Here is a 22478-nt window from a genome sequence, read left to right as displayed (position 1 = left end):
CAATATCGTGGAATGAAGTTAAATTGACGTTTCTATTTGATTAGAGCTTTTGTGAATAACGACTCATATTGTTATTTCTATTCGTATAATAATTTCATACAGATTGTATATAAATACTTCAAAACAGAAGTAATAGAAAACTGGGCAGTTTAATTCTTTATTGATTGATTATTTGGATTATAGTGGAAAGTGATATCAATGTCCCCATCTGCAGGCGTGCCCCAAATAAATATTTAGCTCTTCATTTTGACATATATACATTTGCTTTTGTATCCTAAGCTCCACCAACACATTTATGATATGATAGTAAAAAATATATTCCCCCTAACTTCGTGGATATTGTTGATGGGAAGGTGAAGCAGTCAGTATCTTTGAAGCTGCAAAAAAAGTAGAATGTGGAGAAATACATCTTGAGATGGAGTGGTTGCCTCTTGATCTATAATACATAGATTGTTTTTTATATTTTGTCTTCTATATTTTTCTTTCTATTTCACTTTGCTCTCATTCTATCATGGACTACTAAAAATGTCTCAAGTTTAATGCATAAATTCAAATTTGGGCGCTCTCTCTCTCTCTCTCTCTCAATTTTAGTACAGATTAATAAATTCAATAAAAACAAACACTAACATTGAGACATTTTTCATTTTAATGAGGTAGATAGATAGCATTTATGTAATGATTATTAGTATTATATAAAAGATAATGTGAAAGTGAGGTAGATAGATAGCATTTTTCATTTTAATGGGACAACCAATAAAACCTTTTCTGATTCTAATTATTTCTCAATTATTTTCAGTCACATGTAATGACTATTGAATTTTCGAAGAAAACATCACCGTAACTAAGTTTAATCAACAAATTGAATTTTCGGACTGTAAACGTGGACAAAGAATGTGCTCTCCTTCACCCCCAAGTTATAGCAGAATCGACTTCCATAAAAGAAAAGAAAACAGATATCAAAGATTAGAAGATGAAAGATTAAAAAAAAACGGACATATCAAAGATTACAAAACGTAGTGTTTGCCCATTAAAAGCATAGCACCTTAGAAAGGTCAAAACAAAGGACACCGTTTGCACTGATTCACAGCAAAACGAAGCAGACAAATCTAAGCTACTTATATTCACCAAAAGCCACAAAAATTCAATAAATCTCCAACCTAACCCCAATTTACAGTACAGCCTCATCCAATCAAATTTGTATCAGATTCACCTAGTGCTCTACCAAAATTTAGCAACTATCTCAATTCAAGCATCATCTTCACTAGCTCCAGTTGTGGCAGCATCTTCATTATCTCCAGTTAAGGCAGCATCTTCACTATCTCCAGTTGTGGCAGCATCTTCATTATCTCCAGTTAAGGAGGCATCTTCACTATCTCTAGTTGTAGCCTTGGCTTCTTTACTAGGTGCCCTCACAACTCGAGCATCATCATTACTATCTGTAGCTAAAACAATAAATTTTGAAATTATTCAGTTGAACAATAACAACCCAGAGTGAGAAAAGAGTAAACAAGTCTAACAACATTCAATTGATCCAATAGCCAAATTTTGAAATACAACTTACCTTTTTTTTCAAGGTCTGCCAAGTCTTCTTTTCTAAGTATAAGCCAGTTGCGTAACTTTTTACAAGGTTCATATGTGGCATTATCAGTAAGAGACTTCACAATTAAGCTAACAAAGGAAGAGATCGTAGTTAGACAAAACTATAAACTGGAAGATGGAATGGCAGTTATACATAAGAAAATGGAAGTATAAAGATTAAGCATACCTTGACTTGCCAGCAGCTTTCAGAAAGCTTTTAAGAAGCTTAAGATCGTTGCATTGTGGGACATCGGAAATATTGACTGATGAATCCAACTGTTCAACAAAGGATCTTTGAAGCATCTACAAACAAAATAAGGCATAATTACAGCTATCACAAACAGAAAAGGCCAACCAAACAAGAAATGAAACCTGATGGCGAAGTAGGAGTTGCTTTTGCAAGAGTGACTTTCCATTCAAGTAAAGAATGTCCGAAACAACAATGCTGACAACGATTTCAGCATCTTCCCAATGTGAGTTGGGAAGATCCTGACAGTTCAAACACAACAAAGTAAAATAAATGACAGAAATATAATGAAATGCATCTAAAGCTAAAAGATGTACCTTGATCGATAAACTGGTCTTTCTCCTTTCATCAAAGGCACAGACTTTGCAATCGATTATAAAGGACTTCATATTCTGGCCTCTTGCTCTACATTTAAGTGACTAATGTCAATAAACATAAATAAATAATGATAATCAGTGTATTAATTCATCCAAGTAAACAGTACCTCATCACTATGGCAAGAACATCGGGAAAACGGTCTGTGACCAATTCATTATCAACATATATCACAATCACGCCATTTTCTAGACCATGTATCTGCACATTAAATTGCAAAACATAAAAAAATGTCTTAAAAATAAATATAAAGTAAAGTTATTTCATACCTGAGCACGTATTACATCCCCATAATCATTAGACTCATAGGTGAAACCATTAGACCCAAATTTTTGAAACAGCTCGGATGTGTCAAGTATGGGTTCGGCCTCCATCAACTTTAGAGGAATGCCAGGAGCAAATCCTATAATCTCTGGCAGATACATATATCCAGTACATGGATAGGTATGACAAAAGGCATCACAAAATGCTCGGAAAGACTTAACCAATTGATAAATTCGGTTACAAAGATCAACCGCCTGCACATGAAAATTAAAATTGATGATAATCAGGACAATTAAGATAAACAATTTGTACAGAGAATTAACTAGGAAAATTACTAAAAGAAGTAACTTACTCTCTCAAGATGCATAGGAATGTCAGGATCCTCAGGAGAAATGTGTGCATACACAGTAGCACAAGCGAGGCCATGCAGAATTACATTCTCAGGAACCTTTTTCCAAATGGGCTGTGAATAATAAACATGAACTATAAATAGAATGCTAATAAAGTCGAATTAGAAAATTTCTGAAAAAGAAGAATCAGCCAGATTATAAACCTGTAGCAACCGAACCAAGGTCCCAGCTTCAAATTCCGAAGCATGATTGAACATACCAAGCAATGTATACAGGTTTCTCTTAGCCCAAACTTTCTTTTTTTCTTTCTTCCTTTTGACATTCTCCTATTTTGAAGATATAAAATACATTAATATAGTATTTATAAAATATAAAATAGTAGTATGAGTTATTACCACTAATGCGATGATCTTTGAAAAAAGATACTCAATGGTAAGCTTTTCACGTTTGAATAGTAACTCTATTGGTCTGTTGACTTCAGCAACAAATGCTAAGTCATGCTCCAACAACTGATCTTTAATAAACTCCGGGGTCTTGTTAGATGATTCAGCGATTGCTTCGATGATAGCATCTTTAGAAGCTTCAATTGTGTAAGAGTTATCACCATCAGTATAAGTCCTTGCAAGTATAGAAAGGACTGCAAACAAATTTTGAGGAGATATCTTCATGAACGTCCTAAAGATATTGCAAGCAATATCTTGTAGATCATCCTCAGCTGCCTCTGACACAGCAACCAAACAATTGGCCAGAAACACAAATGGAACATCACCGCCAAGCTCCCAATGTACTACATTAGATAGAGTGTAATCGGATGGACTTCTCTTTAGTTCGACAAGTGTGGGTGGGGAAGCCATACTGTAGGAAAATGAACAATTAGATTAAAAAACATACCATCCATTATATAATCTATGATTAGAAGGACAAAACAATAAAATAAGAAAACATAAGAACCATTATATAACATATTAATGCACAACCATATAAATTGTAATGTATCAAAAATCCTAGTTAATGGGCAGGTTTCTGATTTCTTGGCAGAGAAATAAAATCTTGGAGCATCTCTCTATTGGCATAATTAGTTTACATAATAAATGATGGTAATTAATTTGTAAAATACAGTAGAACCTAAAAACCAAACATGGGCCAACATATATACAAGTGAATGCACATGTGTGTGGAAGAGAGAGTGGGGGAGATGCTACATGCATATATATGCATTCAATGAAGGTTACCTGTTGTTGTATTTTTTATTCTCTCTTATATAGAAGTTTCATGGTGTAAGACCTACTACTATATATTATTGTCAAGTATAGTAAAACCAAAGTTTTATTCCTCATGCATACAAGCATACATGTAGTAGCAGCAAATACATCAATTGTATAGGGCTCAGTATACTCTCCAAATCAGCAAATACTGTTCATGAGGCACATATAATACAGAGAAATAGTGCTGTACAAATACGAATGGAAACAGACGATGGACATTTCAACGAGAATTCCAAAAACAGAGTTCATTAATAGAGAAAATACAAGTATCAAACCCTAACCTCCAACCATCTGATCTAAAAATACGGATAAAAATGAAAAAAATTAACACAAGAAGATGGAGAGTTAGCTGGGATATGATGAGGAAAAGTGAAGCGCCTCTGGCTGATCACACTCGCACAACACAATCTGATAGCACAAACAGTCGTAGAAAATTAGGGTTTTCAACGTGAATTCCAAAACCAGAATTCACTAATATGAGGCACATTGAGAAAAATAAAAGCATCAAAACCCTAACCTCCAAACATCTGATCTAAAGATACGAATAAAAGGGGGAAAATTAACACAAGAAGATAGAGATACCTGCTATGCGATGGGACAATGTGAAGCGGCTATGGCTGATCACACTCATACAACACTATCTGATCCCGATGGTAAGCACAAAGAAGAAGCAAGTAGTAGAAAATTAACACAATCCTGCGATGCGATGAGATGAAGTGAAGCGGCTCTGTAGCTAGGAGAGAGGAGTGATCAGGTGATAGGCATGTGCCGGTTAGGATCCGCGCGAAAATTAAAAGACCAGGATCCGCATTTCTTTTGACCCGAAAATTAAACATCGTTTCCTTTATTTTGACCCGATTAAAAGTAGTGAAATTAATTATAACAAAATATCAAAATGGTATGCATTGCCAATTAGCAAAGAATGTTATACAATATTTAATATTTAAGTAATATATAAACTGGTAAAATAGAGATTGAATGGATCCTTTGATTGAATAACAATAGAGATTGAACGGATAATTTGATTGAAGAACAATAGAGATTGAATGAATTGGATTGAATGCCTCCATCAGAAAAAAAAATTGGAGAAGAAATAATAATATGGATGGAGAATAAATAGTGGATAGAAAAAGAATGAAGAATGGAGATGAAAATAGGATGAATACAAAAGATGCAAAAAATACTTGTATTTATAGGAGAAAATGAGGAAGAGGCGTTAAGTATTGGCATTCATACTGCCATACTAATAGGAGGCGCCGCTTCTTATCAACCTAATACTATTAATTTAACTAATCTAAACCTAAAAAATTGGAGAGGCGCCGCTTCTTTATAAAATATAAACCTAATGATTAACTTAACAAATTCTAATCCTAAAGCCTAATAATGGTGGCCTAGACTAGATGTGGTTGGTTTATAAATAGGCTTGATTGGTCCAGCAACATTTTAAAATATGTTTTAGTTTGTTTAGGTAATCTTAGTATTCATATCTATTTATCAATATATAAAATGCAAATTTAGGTAGAAGAGAGATGTTTTTTGGCGCAATTTAGGTAGCTGATAAATGTTAATGGCATTAAGAAAATTAAGAAAATAACAGCAATGCTTACTCGGAAGGGTTAATAGCATTGAAAATATAGTGCAACAGTAATATTACAAAGACCGAAGCAAACCTCATATTATTGAAATGATTCTCCACTTATACACGATGCTATCAATAATTGTAGAAATTAAGATAGTAATAGTAACGATTAAAATTTAATTAAGATAATTAAATACTATTAATGCATTTAATACCCTGAATTTATGCAAAGTATATCATGAGGGGTTACTTGGAATACAATGGGCCAAATTGCTGTCATTAATTTTTTTTTTAAGATTGTAATTTTAATTTTTGTCTATAAATACATGATCTTTCATTGTGAAATTATCTTTTCAGTGTAAACATTAGATAAATTTCATTATTGCATTCAACTCTCGTGGCCGAAAATGAGAGTTCTCCAGCAACAGTCAATAGAGACGGAGGCAGTGGATACGTAGTCCTTTGAGAGAGTGAAAGGCAAAGAGCCGAAGACATGAGTCGGAGGCTATAAGGAGAGAGTTGTGTGAGAGAAGGTGAAATTTGAGGATCATTCTCTGTTTGAGTGAAATTAGTTCATATTAGTAAGTGTTTTTTTTAATGTTAGTTTGTTTTATTTTTATTAGCTTTCTTTTAATTTTTTCCGTCTTGGTTATAATAGTTGTTTTTTTACAAATTAAGAAATCACAAATGCTAACTATCTATAATATACTGCATAATGCTTTGCATATTCGTCGCCAACTTCGTGACTTCCATAGTATTCATGCAAAGAAAACACTCAAAGTCAACGAAATGACAAAGGAAGCAAAGAAGACGAACAACATAAAATATCACATTAATTCGCGCACATTCATAAATCATCAACTTGAGGATTAAGGAGGAAAATAAGGTTAAGGGAGAGTCAACCGTTATTTAGTTTTATATTAAATATTTTATATCGATTTCATATTGATAGTGTTTTAATATTGAATTGTGTATGTTGTTAAGAACAATATTTTTTCTTATTCTAGAGATCTGTATAAATGTTGTAATTAAAAATTATTTCTATGTTGGTTTAATTTCAAACTTTTTCAATTTATATTTATAATTATGTAACATACTAATAGTATATAGTACATTATTTATTTTTTAATTATATATATGATATTGTTTCTTATTTTATTAAGTTTATTCACAATGTCAAATAAATAGAATGAATTTATTTTATGCCACGCATAGCGGGGTTAACACTAATTTTAATTAAAAATGAAGTAAAATTAATAATTAGTGTTCTTTTATAATAATCCTTCTTTTTGTCATGCATTATACATTTCAGGGTTGTTATGTACTCCCTCTGTCCCATTAAATATGCAACATTTGCTTTTCGGCACGAGATTTTATGTAGTGTTGTTTTGTGAGTTAATGAAGAGAGAGTAAAGTAAGAGAGAAGAAAAAGTACAGAGAGTATTGTTTCCATTTTTAATGGGACAGACCAAAAAGGAAAACGTTTCATTTCTAACGGGACAGAGAGAGTATGTATGTAAGTATGTATGTATATGCTGAAGCCTAGCTAGTGGAAGATGAAAAAGCAAGGTGCAAATTCACTCATTCTAATCGAAACGTTTTGGCAATATGCCTATACAAATAATTAATTAAATCAACGTATTATGACGCTATACATATACTCCATAATTTAATGTTAATTGACGTAAGTAATATCAATCAATCAATCATGAACCATTAATGTTATAGTGCATATGTTGAGTCAGGGGAGGACCCATGTACAATGGGGTGGGGCTAAAGCCCTTAATAAAATTAATTTTTAACCTTTTTTCTTTTGTAAATTTTTAAAATTTATCTAAATTTAATGCTAATTATCATGTAAAAGCCCCTATAAATAATCTAAAACACCCAAAAATATACTTTACAACAAATTTTAGAAATCACAGCCCTTATCGTGATTTATTTCTGCGTCCGCCCATGTGTTGAGTCGTTCAAATTCCATTATTGTTATAGTGCATAGTACTTAGTATATAGTAATTGCATGTTGGGTCGTTCAAATGAATTACTACCATCGCCCATGAAAAGTGTTAATAGTGGGACATCCTTGAATGTTTTATGTTCAACTTTCGATGTGGGACAAGTTCATTCTTGGTTGTTTCTTTTTTAAGTTGTATTTTAAATTATGTCATTTTTATTTTTTTAGGATTTTAATTATGTCTTTTTCTATTTTTTTGAATTTTAAGTTGTAATGTTATTTTAATTTTAATGAAGTGTGTTTTTTAATTGAATTTGTTGGAAAAAAACTAAAAAAATTAAATTGAATGAATAGTAATTTAAGGGACGGTTAAGGAACGGAGGGTTGCAAGTTCCGTCCCTTAGCTAAGGGATGAAGTAAAAAGTACAGTGGGGCCCGCAAATAGTGTTTAAAGGGACGGTTAAGGGACGGTATAGTGACAGTGTTGTGGATGACCTAACCATGTTTTTACTTCACTGATGTTAACAAAATACATCACTATAACAAAAAATCAAAGAAACATCACTATGACCATGTTTTTACTTCACTGATGTTAACAAAATACATCACTATAGCAAAATATCATAGAAACATCACTCTAATCCTGGAACACATCACTATAGCCATAAAAGTATGATTAATTGATTATAAAATGTAAAAAAATGATATTTTAAAGTTATAGAAGAATAAAATATGAGCGAGGCTCAGAGTATAAAAAATGAAGAAGAAAAAAATTTCGCAAGAAAAATAGTCAAATATTTTAAGAGAATTAAAAGTGAATAGATATTGATCTTAAGTGGTACTAGCATGGGTTATTTTATTCCACATTAATTGATACAAATTCAACACACAATTTACACCCAGCCCTATTTGAATACCAAGCCTAAACAATGTCACACTGTCAATTGAAACGAAACCAAGATACAAATAATTTTCTCAAAACTGCTTTCATTAGTAAAATTCTAATTAGTGATTAAATAGACATTGGTCAGATTCGAGGTTGTAATTTTGCCTTATCTTCAACTCCACCGACTATACTAAGCTAAGTTAGATACTTGGCTACCCCAAATTCAGCACGCCGCCTCTGCCCTTCCGTCGCTCTCTGTTGCCACTCTCCTCGCCGGCTCGTCATTGTTCACCTTCTCCTTCCTACCTCAGCAGCAATCGGCGCAGCCGCTGTTTACCGTCGCTTTCTCCATTGATACTTGAAACTTCTCGGATCTCTTTCTCTCGGTTTCTCTTTGATTTGGAGTTAATGAAAGTGGTGTAACATGCAGTGATGGATACGGCGAAGGCGAAGGCAAGGTTGAATCGCGGTTTAATGTTGCAGAAGAGAGAAGATGAGAAGAGGAGTTGTAGAACGCGGTTTATTTTTCAAATGAGATGAAATTTTACGTAACCTAATTTTTTATGTGTAATGACCATTATACCTCACCTTGTTATTGTGAGGTAAATTTGTGATAGAGGGAACTAATTTCTTCTTTAAATTTAAAAAGCACATGTATTAATACTAGTCATTGATTTTCTTAATCTTGTGGTTATGATTTGTTCTCTAGTTATGTACTTAGTGAGCACTTGCCCTAGATCGCTACTATATATATATATATATATATATATATATATATAGGGTCATGATAAACTACAAACTACAAACTCTAATCCTATAGGCCCAATATAATTCATCAACGGTTTAAAATAGGTGATTAAATAATGTCAACATTCCCTATAAAATGTGTCACCAAGGGGTAGAATCGGGTCTCACAATTGGACGCTGATTTTGTTGAGATTATCAAATCCCGTATATTGCGTCGTTCGGCTTCACTACACTATTCACGTTACCAAATCCCCTTAATTGCGTCCCTCCTACTTCCCACCACATTCTACCTTTTCCTCTTCCCTCCGAAATCGTCCGTGGTTGCGTTCGGCGGAAACATCAAATTGGATTTAGTGTTGAAGTCTACCTTTCTCGCCGGCCTCATGAGCTCTGTAAGACGACGTGGCCAAGCTTCCGCTGATTCGATCGATGGTGAGATTTTCCAGCAAAAAACCTAGTTGTCAAACGTGGTAACATTTAATTTTGGTAATTGTTCGTATTATTAGCCGAAAAACTAATGCTCGATTCAAAATCACACGCCCACCACTGATTTTGCACACTCTGTTGTACCCAGTTTTTTATCTGTTTTTCCAGCAAGACCCTAGTTTAATCTGTTTTTCAGCTATTTGGGTAATTTGGAGTTGTTGTATACATTGTTGCAATATGTTGACATTTTGTGGTGACATTAGTGGAAATTGTATTATTTCAGGATTGGTGATGGTGGTTTATAGCTTTTGTTGACATTGTTGTTGACATTGGGAATTATTGTCTAAGAGTGGGTTGAATACCTCGTTGTTGAGTTTGGTGGAAAATGTATGATTCTGGGAAAGGTGTTGACATTTTTTTATAAATGTCATCATTGTCAACATGTATTCTATGGTGAAAACTAGTGAATGAAAATTAAGATCCTTACTTTTGAGCAACTAACAAGATGTCTCTAACTTGGAATCTCAAATAAAACTGGACCCCGGGGTTGTTAAATATAGGCCTCTTTTCACAATCACGTGAGGAATTCCTTCTATCTTCGTTTGGAAAGATCTATTAGTTGAAGGGGTTAATGAAATTTGTATAATTTTAAAGGATTTGAAGATACTGTTTAGCTTTCCCATACCTTATTTTATGTCCTTCCTTTCTTTAACTCTTATCATATCATCTTTGTATCCTGAAGTAGTTGGTGTTGACATTTTTTTATAAATGTCATCAATGTCAACAATTTTGTTGAAATTCCAGCTTGCCTGGAATTAAATCTGGAAAGTACAACAACATCTTGGTTGTGACGTTGATAATGTGTGTTGAAAGTTTCTGTTGACATTGTTCTAAGCCTCTGATTTGTTGCAATTTTGTTTACATTGACATTCCAGCTTGCCATTAGATTTTTTTCTTTTCATCAAACATAGGGATGAAAAGGGACTCCACGAGCTGATTTGTTTACATTGACATTCCGGCTTGCCATTGTTCTAAGGCTGGAATAGTAGAGCTTGCATTACCCCTGAACCTTTTTTGCAGAGAGATTTTCTTGATTTTTATATCAATTAAAAGGGACTCCACGAGCTGTCTAGAGTCGATCATCAGGGAGAATAGAACGCGCCTTGTGTTGACTTTCAGTTGTTGTTGATATTGTTGCGTCTGCTCTCATTGATCTTTTGAAACTTTCAGTTGTTGTTGACATTGTTCTTGACATTGGTAATTATTATGTAAGAGTTTGTTGAAGACGTCGTTGTTGATATTGGTTGAAAATTTATGATTTTGGCAATGGTGTGCTGACATTTCAGGTCGAAACATGTTGTATACATTCTCTAATAATATCTTGTCGTTGAAATATGTTGTCACCACAGAATGGAATACTGTTGCGTCTGCTCTCATTGATCTTTTGAAACTTGCAGTGGTTCAATAAACATGCTACATTGATATTTTTTTTACATATGACAAGTTGATATTTTCAGTCAAGCACAACAATTTCTACAGTATACATTAAAAAAAAATGTACCAAAACAATGACAGACAAATCAGCACAGGGACATCAACCATTTCGAAATCTAACTGCAGTTGGACATACGAAACAGAATCATCATCCAAGGATGTCACCACGGAATGTCAGCGGCCAAAAATAGCATGAATATCATCGCAAACTATATCAGAACCATTGGCAGAATATTTTTTCATGTATTGAAGATTTAAACGACCATTTGTTCACAAAAAAAACGTCACCAAAATTATGCTACCAACAACGACCAATTCGATACATAGCCTACTACTCAACCTCATTCATCAACTAACGCAGAAACATCAAATATAAACGTCATTGTTTTCAACAATTTGCAACACCTATAGTTCAAATTGTCATGAAAAATACCTTGAGCTTCGTCAAACATCTCCATTTCAACACAAACGTCGACGTGGAGCTTACGCCGGCCCAATATACTTCGTAAACTAACGCCTAAGAAGATTTATGCGATGCACTTCAACACAAACGTTGCCAATATGGTGCCTTGAATGTCGATGATTAGTGTCAGGATTGGCCAAGATGGTACCTTGAATGTAGATTTATGAGATTAACTATGCACATGGGATAACTTTATGGTTGAATGAGAAAGAGATGGTGGTCGATGTTAATTCTCATTCCAAATATGAAACTCATTGTAGTTTGGTATAATAGAGATAAATTAGGAAGACATTGTCGTCGGTTACAATTTGAGGAATCACGTCAAATATTGTTAAGTTGGAGTAAATTGAGGGGGAGTAATAACCGCTTCATACTACAAATCCCACATAAGTCCCTGGTGACACAAATTGTATTGCACGTTGACATTAACATTTGATAGATCATGTCAGCCGTTGATTGTGATTAAAGATTGTTTAGGATTAAAGTTTGTAGTTTGTACCAAAGATAGGAGTTTGCATTTGATCACACCTCTATATATATATATATATATATATATATATATATATATATATATATATATATATAAATTGATTAATACATTTAACGCATTAAGATAATAGGAGTAGTTTTATTCGTATTTATCTTTTCTTCTACTTTCCAAGGTTGTATCAAAAATAGGGAAAATTATCATTTAAATTATCATATTTGGTTGATGCCTGGTTCATTACTTCATCCTAATACTTATAAAATTAGCTAAAAAATTATAACTTATGCACATTTCTCAATTGTCCAATACAAATAAAAATTTGATGAAATTTGTCATTTAAATAATGATTTTTGTTATCTTTTACATAAATTTAGCATTATTTCATATTATGATAGTTGATTTTAGATGATTATTATGTAATTGGTGAAGATATAATGACGAAAAGTACATTTATGATTTTTGGTTAACTTTTCAATAAATTTAGCATTATTCTATCAGGGAGGACTACACTCTCTACATACTTTTAAGATATACTCCCTCCATCCGCGATTAGGAGTCCCATTTTTTCATAAGAGTCCTGGTTCACTTTTACCATAAATGGTAATAGGGTCTCACCTTCCACTAACTCGTTTCACTCCTATCTATACTAATAAAAAGTAGCGGTTGGATGAAAAGACTTTGATACCTTTTTGAGGGAAAATATGAGCTGACTGTAATTATTATTTCTTTTTTTTTCTTTTACAAAGTTGTGATACTCTTCTCGAAACTGCTCCAAACTGCAAAATTAGGGCTGGGAATTCGGTCATCGGTTAGTCGATTAACAGATAACCGAACTGAAAAATTCGGTTCTCGGTTAACCGATAACCGATAAATTTGGTTATCGGTTCGGTTTAGGTTCCCGTTTGAAGCCACGATCGGTTATCGATTATAACCGATAACCGATCGGTTATACCCGAAAGAACCGAGAGAACCGATAAATTTGGTTATCGGTTCGGTTTAGGTTCCCGTTTGAAGCCACGATCGGTTATCGATTATAACCGATAACCGATCGGTTATACCCGAAAGAACCGAGGGAACCGAAATTAAAATTCCCCAATTCCTATTATTTATTTTCCCTAAAAAATTCTTTTATTATTTCCCTATTCAAAACATTATTTCCCACTTCCCAGCCCTACACACGCCGTTGAATCTGGAGACTCCCACACCGCCGCATTCTGCGACTCTCCTTCTTCCCAGCGCCCGGCGACTCCTCCCCACCGGCCAGAGACTCCTTCCCAGCAGCGGCAGCGACTCCTTCGCTTCCCAACGGCGAGTTCTCCTTATTCTTCCCAGCACCAGCGACCACTTCACCTTCCTCCCAGCGGGCAAGCCCGGCCAGCAGCGGCGGCTCTCATCCTCCCAGCGGCGGCTCCTTCCCAGCAGCGGCAAGACTCCTTCGCCGGCAACAACTTGTTTTGTTTTTTTACCAATTCGGTTCCTATCGGTTAGAACCGAACCGAACCGTGTAAAATCGGTTCCTAACCGAATCGATTCCTTCTCGGTTCCGGTTCCGGTTCCGGTTCTTCGTTTTTGGAAAATTGGGGAGTCGGTTAACCGACTTTTCGGTTCGGTTAGAACCGAACCGATTCCCAGCCCTATGCAAAATTGATTGAGCAAATAATGGTCCAATCCAATGGATAGAAAGCTTCTCAAGGAAATTAAATATAATAAAACACTATTACTGTGCTTTCTGTCAAATGAGATAGAGGTGATAGGAAGAAAAAGAATAGAAAGGAAGAAGAGAGAAGCCCGACGGCGACGACTGCTTCTGTGCAGACCCACCAACTCCATTTCCCTATCATGGCATTTCCAGCCGCCGCTTCACCCATCTCCAGATTCATCCAAAGATCCAATCTTTACCCGCCGGAGAGTGATTGTATCATCGTTGGCGTGGAAGCAGATGGCAGCAGCGGCCGTGGCGTAAGAAAGAGATGAGAGAGAAGAGAGGAAATAGATAGAGAGAAGAGTCGGCGTCGCTGCTGCGCAGGCTGGGCAACGCGAGGGTGAGGAAGTCAGGGCGGCGAGGGAGAGAAAGACATCGAGCGGGAGAGATAGATGGATTTGGTTCATATGGAGGCACGACTGCGGTAATGTGCCTTCCGGCGGCAGGGAGAGGAGGTGTTCAGCCGTTCCGCCAATTAGAGGGAGGAAATGAAGGAATCACCGGCCATGGCAGCTGGCGTTTGAGGAAGGGGAGGGGGCGAGTGTCGAGAAGGGATGTGGGAGAAACAGCAAGTGTGGGGAAGGGAATCCGCTAAATACCATACTCCATTAATTTAGGGTTTGAGGAATATTGGTTTATTTATGCCATTTGGGCTATTGTTTGGGCTTATAGTATGGATACTGTAATTAAGATTTTAGTTTATAATTTTGTAAAATTTGATATTCTTTTTAGTTGAATAGAGTTTAATTTGAGTGTTGGATTTTATTATTTATATTGTAAAATTATAATTTAGGAGTAATCATTTATTGGTTTAGGATATTATTATTCTATTTTGATGATTGAATGTTTTGAGCATTATTTATTATAAATATTTGTTTTTAGTTAGTTTCATAAATTTTTTTAATAATTATGTAATTGAAATGTGGTTGATTTTTCATTATTTGGAAGTACTTTAATCTATTTTATCAAAGAATTAGTGATTTATGAACTCCGTTCAGTTTTATTATTCTTTTCATTTTATTTGTTGATAATCTCAAAGTACATTGTAAAATTTTTATTATAGATTATTTATGTTAAAAGTCAATTATAGTATGTTGTATTTTCAAGAGTCACAAGATTTTAGTCTACAATGAAGAGGTTGATGTTAAATTTGATTCTATTATAATATTGTTTACTAAGAAGTTTTATATAATACTTATAATTGTTAGTTAATTATATTATTATTATATCTAGATTTTTAATGTTATATTTAATTCTTATATATAATTTTTTATCATTGGTGATTAGTAGTTACTTCTTATTAATAATGTCATAAAACAACAAAATATAACGTAACAATTCTTGAATATTAAAAGTAATTATTAATCATTTTTATAACTGATTTTTAAAAGCTTCAAAGCTTAGGCACGTCGATTTTGTATATGAAATCGTTAATCTTAAAAAGTACTCATATGAAAATAATTATCAAAGATAAACCTATACAATTCTTTTTAATTATATAAAAAAGTATTTAACAAATATGGATAAAAAAATAAAAATATGAAAGGACACTATAAATCATCAATCTTAAAAATGATTAGTAAGAAGTTGTTACTTACACATATGTATTAATTACTAAAATAGTACATTATAAAAGTCCAAAAAGAAAATAACATTATATCCTATTCCATTTGATGTTTTAAATATCTACACATATATAAAAGGGGAGTTTTCTAAAAACTTACATAAATGCCATGGTAATTAATTTAAATTTATATAGTGGTAGTAATAACTTTAGATCTATATAGTGGTAGTAATAACTTTAGATCTTTTTTTCTTCACATTTTTTTTGTTTGACCACAGATGTTCTGAACCCGCCTTCGGCGGAATCGAATTAATCTTGCTCTACCTGGCGGATTAATGCCTATACATATATAAAACGGGGGTTTTCTAGAAACATACATAAATGCCATTGTAATTAATTTAAATTTATATAGTAGTAACAACTTTAGATCTCTTTTTTCACACATTTTTTTTGTTTGACCATAATTGTTCCGAACCCGCCTTCGGCGGAATCGGATTGATTAACTCATACTCTTTGATCATTAGTCACACATATATTCACGTTGCTTTGAATTCTTATTTTTTATATGTTCATTACATTTTTATTACTATTACTTGAAATTTTTATGTTCCGTGCATAGCACGGGTGTTAATACTAGTTTCATTTAAAACTAATACTATATACAAGTGGAACCCCTATTCCCCTAACCTTTTTCATCCACTTTTCTTAATATTTCCTAAAATCCGCGCCGCCAAGAAATGAGTCTCCTCATGTCAGACGGAGGGAGTAGCATCTTACCATTCCTTACCGTTAGATATAGAGATGTGTGGTTAGGATTTCATCAGCTGAGATTGCATTTTGGACCATTTAAGTTGTATACAAGAGTAAATAAGTCGATTAAGGTATTAAAACAAATCTGCCGATTTAGAAGCGCAAGATTACAACTGTGACAACCCGAATTTTTGTAAGACTTCTAAAGCTAAGAATCTTATGTTGCAAATATTTAATTATAACTTTTGGAAAGTAATATAAAAAAATTTTCATATATTGTTTGTTAGAAAAATGAAATTCGTAAATGGTATGTTTTTCGGAGAATCCTTTATTGTGATTCATAAGGCATCAAAGGGCGGTGATGAACTTTGATGTAAGAAAAATAAAAATTTCAATCCGGAAGTTGTAGATGATTATAGTGCGAGAAATCCCGAACCTACAAATTAAATATGTAGTAATCTATTACAAGTTGTTGATGAACTTTATTATACCTTACTTTATTGCTTACCCACTCTACTCACAAATAACAGCATATAAAATCTTATTCCGAATGGGAAATGCTTCACTTCGAGTAAGAATTAAGTACATTTTTTAAAGCATATAAAATGAAGTACATTAGTTTAAATTTGTAAATGAAAATCATATGTACCAGGTGTTAATACATAGTTTTGGTTAAGCAACAAATTTGACATTGTTATTTTTCAAGTTATAGTTTACTTGATTTTCAAAGTTCGAACCATATAAATTTGACACCATTACACGATGCAATTTTTGGGAGTTACAATCACAACCAATGCAATTTTTGGGAGTTACAATCACAACCAATGCAATTTTTGGGAGTTACAATCACAACCAATCTAAGATAATAGTATAGAAATTTGTTAAATAACAAATGATGACAAATTTGATAGATATTCTGTAAGTAAGAATCATATAAATAAACAAAATACATATGAACCTGTTACAGCACACATCAACAAAAGTACTACAACCAATTCTTATGTTTGACTAATTAAAACTTACCGACTGAACATTCTGGAACCCCATGGTTTTGAGTGAAATCAAGCTTGGGGTAAAAACACCAATATTAGAAGAAGAACACTGCTCAAAACTATAACATGTCACGTATTTCCCAAGAGCTCCGGTCTGTTTGGAGTAGATAAATAGTTCATCACGATCTGGGTTCACATAACCAACAAGTGATACTGCAAACAACAAGTCACCATTCGCCAAAACATCGAGCAAGTACATATGCGGAAAATCATAGGACAAGTTGAAGTCATATTCCTTTATCCAAGAATTCTCATCCCCGTAGTTGTTCATCTTCCAAATAATAACACGATGCCAATCTATAATATTGCATAAATATAGCCGACCGTCCAAAATATATAGCCGATTGTTGCCATATCCATTTCCATCGTAATCACAAGGAATTGAAAAACAGGAAAAGAGCTCGGTGTCAAAATCAAAGTAACAAACGAAGAAATTCCTTTTCAAATCACATGCCAACCAGTGAAGATTTCCATTCAAAAATGCAGCATAATCATAAAGCAGTGTATTGATGCCCGGTTGTGGTGCTGCAATGCTTCTCCACAACCCTACACCTCTTCCTATAGTGTACACATGACAACTATATTCATTACCATATAAAATCTTATATTGTCCTCTTGTTTTGCTCATTCCAAATCCATAAAAGCAAGTAACTCTATCCGTAGAAAGACGAGGAAGCTCGGCATACTCACGAGTGAGTGGATTGCATATAAATAGATAGTTAGCATATTGATCCCACAGCGAAAGCAAACCATTTGCTGAAGTAATTACAACTCGATATTCAGTAGAAGAACATAGATTGTGAGAAGGCAAACTGAATCGGAAAAGTGGCTTTAAGGCCTCATTGAAGAGGTTGTACCGCATTTCCATGTCTCGATAAACGAAAGTTAGGCCTGGTTTTGGAGTATACGACATCCCAAACTCATCCCCCTCAATCAGATGGCGCCATGATTTAAGAACACACTTGCAAGTCATAATGCTCGAAATCGGGAGTCTACCCAAGATATCTTTTGTGATTTCTTCTGGCAGATCTGCAAACATATCTTCCTTGGTTGTTGCCAAAATATATTTTCGCTTACGTTCTTTTCTTACGGCAACATGACTATTTTTCAGTTTCTGTTCTTTTATTTCAGCTAAACGCAGCAAGAGATCCTTTTTGGAGAAATGTCTCCGTTCTTTTCTTAGAGCTATAAGCCGTTTCCGTTGTTTTCTTACAGTTAAACGCCAGAACCGATCCTTTTTGGCGGAATGTCTGTTACTTATTTTGAAGGCAGCAGGGGAATTTCTATTCATCACAGATATAGCAGAATCCCCTTCTAAAATGTTAGTGATCTTCATAAATAACTGAAAAAAATATGAGATTAGCAGATGCAAAAATAAGCCAAGCCAAGTCTAGCGAAAATAGAAAGGTTAAAAAATCGGCCCTGATTCACAGAAAAACAAAGCAGACTAATCTGAGCTACTTATATTCACCAAAAACACGTATAGCCCAACATCTAACAGCCACAAAAATCAAATCTTAAATATCAAATTCGATAGATCTCAAATTCAATTCAAATATCTAGCCGCATTGAATCACAAAACTAAATATTTAACATCAAGTTGGATAGATCTCAAATTCAATTCCAATTTCCAGCCACATTCAAGCACAAAATATTAAATATTTAACATCAAAACGATAGATTTCAATCTCAATTTCAATTTCAATTTCCGGCGGTAGAAATACCTTGTGTTCGGATTCTGAGAGCGTCACCGGAGGGTTTCACCGAGAGAGACGACAGGAGAAGCGATGCAGTTGTGAGAGGGTTTCAATTGCAATGCGGAGCTTCGGCAACCTCTTACCTTTTGTAGTTGTAAATTCCGGCCCTTTTTATTTGGCAAATAAAATAAATTTAAAGAATATTAATCGGTCAGGCCAGCTAGTCAAGCTATAATTTTATTTGGTTATAAATATTCATCTTTCGATTTGGGCTTGGATTTGGGCTAATCTATAATCCTAAAGATTTGGATTTTGGGCTACTATTCATTGGGCCACTTTGTGATTTTGAGATATATGTGATTAATCCAATGTTATAATAATAAAATTAGTCTATTGAATTAAAAAATATTTAATTATAATATTTTTAAATTACATGCTTATACGATTAAATACTAATTCAATATCTGATGAAATAAAACAAATGAAAAATGTTAAACCATGTTTAAAAAATTAAAATATTTTTATAATACATTTTAATTTTCTACCGCTGGAAATTGGAAATTTTTTTAAAAATTAAAATATATTATTTGTGTATATTTTAAAATTGAAGGTTATTTTTTGTTTTGTTATTTATATTACAGTCTCCGTCCCAAAAGAATATGCACTTTGGGTTCATCATGGATTTTTATACAAAATTAGTAAAAGTAAGATAGAGGCAGAGAGAAAAAAATATTTAAAGTATTATTAGTGGAGAATAAGTCACATCTCATTAGAGAGAAAACGGTTTCCAAAGTTAGAAAGTACATATTCTTGTGGAACAGACTAAAAATGAAGAGTGTGTATTCTTGTGGGACGGGGGAGTAAAAAATTATTAATAAAGTGTCAAATTAGGTGTCAAACTGACGAAACAATATACAATTGTTGCACCAAGGCCCAACCCATCGAGCCAACTCTACTCGTGCAGGATATTCAGTTGCGGGATAATCAAGTTATAATTTATTTGGATTAAAAAATTTCAACGTTAACCTTCTAAATTTAGCAAACTATTCGAATCAATACACGAATTTCGGACTGCACTAACATCCCTACTTCTTATTTCTATGTTGGTTTAATTTCAAACTTTTTACATTTATATTTATAATCATGGAACATACTATTAGTATATAGTACATTATTTAGTTTTTAATCATATATATGATATTGTTTCTTATTTTATTAAGTTTATTCACAATGTCAAATAAATAGAATGAATTTATTTTATGCCGCGCAGCGGGGGTCAACACTAGTTTTAATTAAAAATGAAGTAAAATTAATAATTAGTGTTCTTTTATAATAATCCTTCTTTTTGTCATGCATTATACATTTGAGGGGGTGTTAATGATGTATGTATGTATGTATGCATATGCTGAAGCCTAGCTAGTGGAAGATGCAAAAAGCAAGTTGCAATTGAATTCACTCATTCTAATCGAAACGTTTTGGCAATATGCCTATACAAATAATTAATTAAATCAACGTATTATGACGCTATGCATATAATCCATAATTTAATGTTAATTGACTTAAGTAATATCAATCAATCAATCATGAATCATTAATGTTATAGTGCATATGTAGAGTCGTTCAAATTCCATTAATGTTATAGTGCATAGTACTTAGTATATAGTAATTGCATGTTGGGTCGTTCAAATTAATTACTCCCTTCGTTCATGAAAAGTGTTCATAGTTGGTTGGTTACGGACTTTAATATATAATTGATAAAGTAAGAGAGATAAATAATAGTGTAAGTAGTGTTAGTGGAGAGTGAGTTCCATACCATGAATAGTGTACTATAATGGTATAATTTGTAAATAAAATGATGTGTAGGGACATTGTGTTGTTTAAGTATTCCAAAATTATAAAGTTCATACTTTTTAAAATGGACTAATAAAAAAATAATCATACTTTTCAGATAAAGAGAGTATAACTCAATAAAATCAGCATGTGCTATTTATTAACATTAATTCATGTATATGGAAGAATTGATTAATACATTTAACGCATTAATATAATACGAGTAGTTTTTTATTTATTTATTTTTTCTTCTATTTTCCAAGGTCGTATTAAAAATAGGAAAAATTGTCATTTAAATTATCATATATCATATTTGGTTGATGCCGGGTTCATTACTTCATCCAATTACTTATAAAATTAGCTAATAAACTTATAACTTATGCACATTTCTCAATTGTCCAATACAATTTTGATGAAATTTGTTATTTAAATCATGACTTTTGTTATCTTTTAGATAAATTTAGCATTATTTCATATTATGATAGTTGATTTTAGATGATTATTATGTAATTGGTGAAGATATAATGACGAAAAGTACATTTATGATTTTTGGTTAACTTTTCGATAAATTTAGCATTATTCCGTCAGGGAGGACTACACTCCCTACATACTTTAAGATACACTCCATCCATCCGTGAATAGGAGTCCCATTTTTCCATTTTAGTCCGTCAGTGAATAAGAGTTCTGGTTCACTTTTACCATAAATGGTAATAGGGTCTCACCTTCCACTAACTCATTTCACTCCTATTTCATTTAAAACTAATACTATATACAAGTGGAACCCCTATTTCACTAACTTTTTTCCACACATTTTTCTTAATATTTCTTAAAATCCGTGCCGCCAAGAAATGAGTCTCCTCATGGTAGATGGAGGGAGTAGTATCTTACCATTCCTTACCGTTAGATATAGAGATGTGTGGTTAGGATTTCATCAATTGAGATTGCATTTTGGACCATTTAAGTTGCATACAAGAGTAAATAAGTCGATTCAGGTATTAAAACAAATCTGCTAATTTAGAAGCGCAAGATTTCAACGGTCATTCCACGATCTCTCTTCTCACATTAACTCATTCCCAAACTTTCAACTCTCTCTCCAAATTCAGTCTACTCAATTTGTGAACCCTAGAAAATTTCAGCCTAATTTACATCTCCTTCCACCAAAAATCTTTTTTTTTTCGAACTGAGGGACAAACTAATCCACTAAGAAGCGACGAAACTGCTGGCACAGTCGACGTTAGGCTTGCTATATTCGAAATTTTTGCTCAGGGAATTCCGTGAAATGGGTAAACGACTGACAATTTTGTACACCCCGGCGGCTGAGCCCGGAGAAGCTTCGAATGATTGCTTAATTTGAGTGAAAATTTGCTTAAGTTGTTGGAAAGATAGCTTAATTTGGGTGAGAATTTGCTTAACATGTTGGAAAGATTGCTTAATTTGGGTGTTAGTTTGCTTAATGTATTCAAAAGATTGCTTATTTTGTGCAAGAATTTGCTTAAGTTGTTGGAAAGATTGCTTAATTTGAACGAGAATGTGCTTAACTTGTTTAAAATTTTGCAATTAATGGAGGAGTGTATATGAGTGATTGAATGAGCGAGTTCATCCAAAAAGAAGCATACAATATCACATTGAATTCGTATTTCTAATGAATATATAAAAATATACACTTACTGTTATTCTATCCATCCGTAAAATGTTGTCTAGTTTTGTCATTTTAGTCCGTCCATGAAAAATTGTCCACTTGCTTTTTTACTATTTTTGGTAAATCGAT

General features: G+C 33.3%; 2 protein-coding genes across 6 annotated transcripts; both read right to left on the bottom strand.

The window, feature by feature from the left end:
* Nucleotides 1-1004: 1004 nt before the first annotated feature.
* Nucleotides 1005-5207, bottom strand: LOC121758228 (DNA ligase 1-like). 5 transcript variants are annotated; one of them, XM_042153647.1, is made up of 12 exons: nucleotides 4662-5205; nucleotides 4361-4487; nucleotides 3210-3669; nucleotides 3018-3140; nucleotides 2817-2927; nucleotides 2470-2718; nucleotides 2310-2401; nucleotides 2143-2230; nucleotides 1951-2067; nucleotides 1766-1881; nucleotides 1562-1668; nucleotides 1005-1442 (listed from the first exon to the last, which is right to left on the bottom strand). In XM_042153647.1, exons 3-12 carry the CDS (start codon nucleotides 3666-3668, stop codon nucleotides 1246-1248), a joined length of 1659 nt encoding a protein of 552 aa, XP_042009581.1. In that variant the 5' UTR covers nucleotide 3669; nucleotides 4361-4487; nucleotides 4662-5205; the 3' UTR covers nucleotides 1005-1245. The 5 variants fall into 5 exon arrangements, with proteins under 5 accessions (XP_042009581.1, XP_042009580.1, XP_042009582.1 ...); XM_042153646.1 differs by having other exon boundaries at nucleotides 4430-4487; XM_042153648.1 differs by lacking the exon at nucleotides 4361-4487 and having other exon boundaries at nucleotides 1005-1436; nucleotides 4662-5207.
* Nucleotides 5208-17041: 11834 nt separating this feature from the next.
* LOC121759052 (putative F-box protein At1g32420) lies at nucleotides 17042-19064 on the bottom strand. The gene is made up of 2 exons (XM_042154540.1): nucleotides 18908-19064; nucleotides 17042-18525 (listed from the first exon to the last, which is right to left on the bottom strand). The coding sequence occupies exon 2, from the start codon at nucleotides 18517-18519 to the stop codon at nucleotides 17140-17142; it is 1380 nt and encodes a 459-aa protein (XP_042010474.1). The 5' UTR covers nucleotides 18520-18525; nucleotides 18908-19064; the 3' UTR covers nucleotides 17042-17139.
* Nucleotides 19065-22478: the final 3414 nt, after the last annotated feature.

Source organism: Salvia splendens, chromosome 12 (genome assembly GCF_004379255.2).
Source record: "Salvia splendens isolate huo1 chromosome 12, SspV2, whole genome shotgun sequence".
Classification (NCBI taxonomy): domain Eukaryota; kingdom Viridiplantae; phylum Streptophyta; class Magnoliopsida; order Lamiales; family Lamiaceae; genus Salvia; species Salvia splendens.
This window is presented reverse-complemented; position numbering and strand designations above follow the sequence as displayed.

Excerpts from the sequence above, each read along its gene's own strand:
- LOC121758228 (XM_042153647.1), bottom strand. The coding sequence starts at position 3,668 with ATGGCTTCCCCACCCACACTTGTCGAACTAAAGAGAAGTCCATCCGAT. Across the intron at positions 2,231-2,309 it reads GTTCTTGCCATAGTGATGAG|AGCAAGAGGCCAGAATATGA; the intron begins GTACTGTTTACT and ends ACTTAAATGTAG. Across the intron at positions 2,068-2,142 it reads AGACCAGTTTATCGATCAAG|GATCTTCCCAACTCACATTG; the intron begins GTACATCTTTTA and ends TTGAACTGTCAG.
- LOC121759052 (XM_042154540.1), bottom strand. The coding sequence starts at position 18,519 with ATGAAGATCACTAACATTTTAGAAGGGGATTCTGCTATATCTGTGATG.